At 54.7% G+C, this 5,737-nt stretch overlaps 1 protein-coding gene across 1 annotated transcript in view; it reads right to left on the reverse strand.

Moving 5' to 3' along the window:
- LOC104525636 (plexin-A1-like) overlaps positions 1-5,737 on the reverse strand; it is a gene marked incomplete at its 5' end in the record, with an annotated part of 67,771 nt that overhangs the window by 26,529 nt on the left and 35,505 nt on the right. The window contains 7 exon segments of the mRNA XM_010168847.1: positions 301-443; positions 1,789-2,023; positions 2,783-2,926; positions 3,463-3,702; positions 4,188-4,281; positions 5,176-5,283; positions 5,285-5,317. Of these exon segments, the coding sequence (XP_010167149.1) occupies positions 301-443; positions 1,789-2,023; positions 2,783-2,926; positions 3,463-3,702; positions 4,188-4,281; positions 5,176-5,283; positions 5,285-5,317 (997 nt within the window).

Consider the following 5,737-nt stretch of genomic DNA (forward strand, 5'->3'; position numbering starts at 1 on the left):
TAGAAACAAGCGGCCGGTCAGGCATCAAACAAGCCCAATTGAATAAAGCAAGTGCTGTAGAAAATGACAGCAGCGATGATATTAATATAAATATTGATATTAATGTGAAAGAGCACAGTAACCATTTGGCAGCCGGTCTGCATTCGCGTCGCCTGCCAGGGAGATGCTCTTTGCCGCACCAGCATCCAACCAAAGCATCTCTCCAGGCCCAGGCCTGGGGCACGGGGACTTGTGCAGGGGGCTAGGCAGGGGCACATCCCCTGTGCGAAATGCTACAGAGACAGATAGACGGTACCACACCTCCATCTCCTTCAGCACGGGGTGATCTTCTATGCCTGGGAAGAGAACCCGCATGGCGTAGGTGCGGTAATCCAGGAAGGGGATGCCAGCCCCATCCAGGTCATTGGTCAGCTCGTTAATGTCAGTCTGCAGCTCAGCGAAGGCTGGAGTGGGAAAAACAGAATTAAGCAACACATCCCAGAGTCCCAGCACACAGCATTGGCACCCAGCCTCCGCCACACCCCCCAGCACCCTATAAGTGGGACCCCTTAGGAGAGAATTGGCTCCGCATCCCTCCCCCCAGCAAGCTGTGATCACTGTCCCCATCGCACAGATGGAGACACTGAGCTGCAGGGCACAGGGATGACTTCTCTAGAATAAATCAAGTGGCAGATCAGGGAACAGGACCAGTGAGTCCCAGGGGTGGCTCAAATCTCCCCTGCTCAGCACTCACAGCCTCCCAGGGATGCTGAGGGCAGCAAGGAATGGCAAGGCTTGAACAAAGCCAGAGCTTCCGGGGGAAAATGTTAGCCTAAACCACAGGAATGTCCTCATTTCTTTTTGACCTAAATACTTCTCAAGAGAAGAGCTTGAACACACCCACTCCAGCACCTCCCGATCAGAGCAGAGGCAGCCACAAATCCCACGGGAACATGATGTGGGGGGGGTCCCAAACCTTTAATTGCACCTACAGGGAAAAGCTGACGGGAGAGGAGTCCTGGAGATGCACCAGGGAAAGGGGTTGGCGGGGGGAAGAAAACCCTCAGAAAAATCAAATTAACGGCACTTTAAAGGGAGCTGAAAGCCAGGCAGAGGACTGCAGGCTCGTCAGCCTGATGAGAAAAAAACAAACCGTCAGCTTGAAAGGCGTGCTATCTTATCTGTAACTAGTGGGACTAGAAAAGAGAAAAGGCAGGGAAGAGATTGTGCCTTTTAATTAAAAGCAGATCCTTTTATCTGCCAGCTGTGGAAGACAAGACACCAGCTCCCTCCCCTCTCCCTGTCACCAGTGCCATCCGCAGGCATCTGTAGGGATGGGGATTTGGGGGAGCAAAGGGTTTTTTCTTTCTTCCCCCTTATTATTATCTTGGTTTTGGTGCCTGCTCCACCCACAGTGCCCAGCCTGGCTGTGGCTGGCAGGGTTGGGGCCTCAGGAGCCAGCTCAGGGGTATAATGGACAATTAGGTTTTATCAGCAGGATCATACATGGAATTCTGTCCAATTTCACAGCATCCGTCTGTCACATAATGAGAGCCCGACTGCCCACTCGCAGGCAGCCCTCGCTACCCTCCTCATTCTCTTTTTTCTGTCTGGAGAAGCAGAGAGGAATTCCTTAACTGTAAAAATCTCCAGATCCCACCCAAAATGAGTTTGCTTCCTCTGACAAAGCAGCAGTTCCCATTCTCATTCTCTCTCTGGAAGGCAGTGGGGAGAGTAGGAGCACACTGAGCCTCAGGATGGTACAAGACTCTCCAAGACCCCCACGTTAGTGGCACAGGGATCCCTCACCCTCTTTGCACTCCAGGGCCACTCGGGACTCCAGGTTGTCCATCTGCAGCTGGAGACGTTTCAGGGTCCGGTCAGCATCCCGGGATTTGCGCTTGTAGGCGATGAGGACGATGATGATGATGAGGAGGAGCAGACCACCCCCACCACCGATCCCAATGATGGCGGGCAGGGTGAGCAAGCTGTCCGAATAGATCTGCAGTGTCCCTGGGGAGAACTCGAACCCTCCAGCTTTGATCTGTACCATGGTGGGGCAAAAAAAAGGACCTGGCATCAGGAAGCATGCACCCAGGGCAGCCCTCCCCACTGTGCCCACTGTGCCCACTGTGCTGGGAACTGGGGGATGACTCCCAGCCTGGGGAAAGGAGGATGTGGAAAACTTCAGGGATGGCAGGCACGGGTCTGGAGCAGCACTGCATGCTTTAATGGGATGCAGGACACACACTGATGGAGTGGACAGAGAATTTGATGTCTCATTCAGACAACATTACAGTAACAGATGGGATGTGAAGCGAGTTCCCCAAGGGTGGGAAGCCTGGCAAGGGACCATGCCAGGCCCCTTTCAACCTGGCAGGGTCCTGGAGGGTGAGCACCACTGCGCTACAACCCCACAAACAAAGGAGCCTTCTTCCTTACGGCGTGTGCTGGCACTGTGGGGAAGGGGTGGGAACTCCCCTTGCCTTGGCACTGGCTGTGCCTTGGCACCCAGCAGGGAAGGGAGGTTGCTGGTAGGGTCAGCCAGGGCCACCCAGGGCACAGGAACGCCCATCTAAGTGTGCTGGGGAGGGGACCAAGTATTTGGTCCTACCAAACATGTAATTAGGGAGAGCAATGCCCGAGGAGCAGGAAGAAGGCGCCTGAGGACGCTCCTGCATGTGCATGGACTATCCAGTCCCCATCCAAGTACGAGCGCACAGTGGGGCTGATGTTGGGATAAAGACTGAACCTCTGGGACACACAGGACAGAAGAAGCAAAGGCACCAGCGTTGGCACTTACCGTGACTTTGTGCTGGCCAGTGAGGTTGGGGGACTCGCAGAGGAGCTGGGTCTCAGAGACAGTCAGGATGCAGGGAGTGTCTCCGATCAGCACCGTGTAGTTCAGGCGGGAGTTACCAGCAGCTGGAGGGAGCAGGTTCCTGCCCTTTGAGGGAACAAGACTGTCAGTTCTCACGCAACAGGGAATGCTTACAAAACCCAACATAAAGCAAATGCTTGCTCTCGCAATGCAGGACTTAGCCTCAGGAGGGACAAAGCCTGGAGAAAAGGAGGCTCAGGGGAGACCTTATCACTCTCTACAACCACCTGAAAGGAGGGTGTAGAGAAGTCGGGGTTGGTCTGTTCAACCAAGTAACAAGTGACAGGACAAGAGGAAATGGCCTCAGGTTGCATCAAGGGCAGTTTAGATTGGATCTGAGGAAGAATTTCGTTCCTGAAAGGGTTCTCAGGCATTGGAAGGGGTTGCCCAGGGCAGTGGTGGAGTCCCCATCCCTGGAGGGATTGAAGAGTCATGTAGACGTAGTGCTGAGGGACATGGGTTAGTCAGTGTGAGGTTAATGACTGGACGCGATGATCTTAAAGGTCTTTTCCAATCCAGGCAACTCTGGGATTCTGTGAAAAATCCTCCTCCATGGAGGAACACATCCCTACACCTCTGCCCCCGGGCGCAGGCTGCCTTACCTTGAGGATGAGGGGAGAGCTGGGCTTCAGCTCCAGCATCCCCGTGGGGCTGAGTGGTTCGAAGACAGGGTCCGGGTAGTAAACAAAGTTGGTGGTGTTGACGATGAGCAGGGCCTGGACATTATCCATGATGAAGCCGATCTCATCCGGGCGGTCACCAAGCTCTGGAGGGCTCCGCAGGTGGTTGTTGATGGAGGGCGCATAGCACACCATCGTGGTGTCGTTGTAGACGGTGCAGTTCTGCAGGAGGCACGGACCAAGGTCAGACCCAGCTCCTGAGAGGGAGGTCAGGATCCGATCCCACAAGGATCTCCTGCAAGCAGTGGCTCTGGACGCAGGGTTTGGACCCAGGATCTCCTGTCCAGTGCCATTACATCAACAGGTGCCACATTCTACCCTGGGGCAGAGAGAGCCTCCCATCTGCAACGGATGTGTGGGGGTGGCAGGTGGGATCCCACTGGAGATGGACTCTGTCACTATCCTGCAGACACCCCACAAACCTCCCATCAGTTTTGCACACTCAGATCTCAGCCCTTTCCTGGAAGCACATGGCTGGAGGTCCTGCAGGGAGATTGGTGTCTCACTTTGGGTGGCAGCCCCTGGACCTGAGCACCTCCAGGCCATCACACCTGATGGGCAAGGGATGTGCTTTCTGCCCTGTGTTGCAGAGGGACAACATCCCTCCTCCTTGTGCTCTCCCCCCAGTCCCAGCCAGCAGCACTTACGTTCTCTGTTTCAGAGCTGCAGTACTTGGCCCGGATCCTGGGCTCTTTGATGGTGGCCAGGTTGGTGCCAGTCACAGTCAGCAATGTTCCACCACTAGAGACACGGAGACAATGGGTTAGGAAAGGCAGCTTGGCACTGGGTCCCCAATTCTGGAAGGAGAGCACCCATCCTCACCAGTCAGATGCCCATTTGCCCCAACCTGGGTGAACCACAATGCCCCGTGGACCTCTTATCCCACACAGATGTCACCACAGTCGGCAGGATCTGACATTCACCACCATTAAATGATCTCAGTTGACCCAAGGGCCAACTAGACATATAAAACCTGCTAATTAACACTAACATCCCAGCCTGTGTCCAAATTTGGGGTCTGGAGGTAGCTCCCAAGCTAAAGGAGACCAAGCATCCACGATGGGAAAGCACCCTGAGGAGGAGGAGGTCCTCTATGCCACCCCATTCTCCACCACACAGGCAGTGGGTGGCAGGGCAGGCTGAGCCCTGCTGGGTTTTCTCCATGGCTGGTGTTAAAAGCCCTGCAGTCCCAGAGAGCCCGGCCATGCCCCTGGGGAGCTCGCTCCTCATCAACACCCTGGGGAAGGTTTCCCTTGGCACCAGCACTTAATGGATTCCTTCGTCTCCTCTCCAGCCAATTCAAACCTTTTAGACAAATATGTAAACATTTAAAAAAATCCCCTGATGGGAAATATTTTAAATTTTATTCACCGTCGCCAAATGTCAAGCTGAAATTAAGCAGATCCAAAGCGCTCTCTGCTCTTGCCCCCTGCCAGGCTGAGCACTGCAGGCCAGGAGTTAGCAGGGCCCCCCCGGTGCCAAGCCATTGCTCACACTCCTCTCGCCACATCTCTGGAGCACAGCCCAGGGGCTATCACAGCAGCACTGGGATGTGCACATCGGGAGTGGGGATCCATGTGGAGAAGAACCTCCCCCTGCATCCCACAAGCTCCCTGCAGACATCCCACAATTAACCTGTTGATGCTCCACTCAGGATCAATCTTCTGGATGGTGGGGTCCTCCGTGTAGTTGTACTTCACCTCCGGGTTGCTCAGCTCTGCCCGGTTGATGCTGATGAGGATGGGGGAGCCGCCACCGGATCTCACGGGCGCTTCTCCTGGGGCAGAAACACACAACCCATCAGTGCCCGGGCAGGAGGGAGGCAAGGGGAGAGGAGGGAGGGAGGCCAAAGAGAGAAAGGAGGAATAAAAGAAAAAAAAAAAACAAACAAGAAATGAAACAAAAGGCAGCCGGGAAGGGCTGAGCAGCTCCTGAGCGCTCCCATCGCGCGGCTGCCGCAAACAGCAGCGATTAGGGCTGATAACCAGTAATTACCGCAGGAAAATATTTAAAGAGCCGCTCCATTATCATCCCTAATCTAAAAATTATCCACTTCATGCCTCAGGGCTTTGTGCTTTTAGAGAGAAATCCCTGTTCTTTAGGCTCTTCCTGCAGCCTCTGACACACAGAGGTTTCGGGGGAAGATGCCTCCAGCCACTCGCGGGGTTTGGGTTCTGGGGGCTCTCCTTGGTCCCCA

This window comes from Antrostomus carolinensis, unplaced genomic scaffold (assembly GCF_000700745.2).
Source record: "Antrostomus carolinensis isolate BGI_N321 unplaced genomic scaffold, ASM70074v2 scaffold6585, whole genome shotgun sequence".
Taxonomy (NCBI): Eukaryota; Metazoa; Chordata; class Aves; order Caprimulgiformes; family Caprimulgidae; genus Antrostomus; species Antrostomus carolinensis.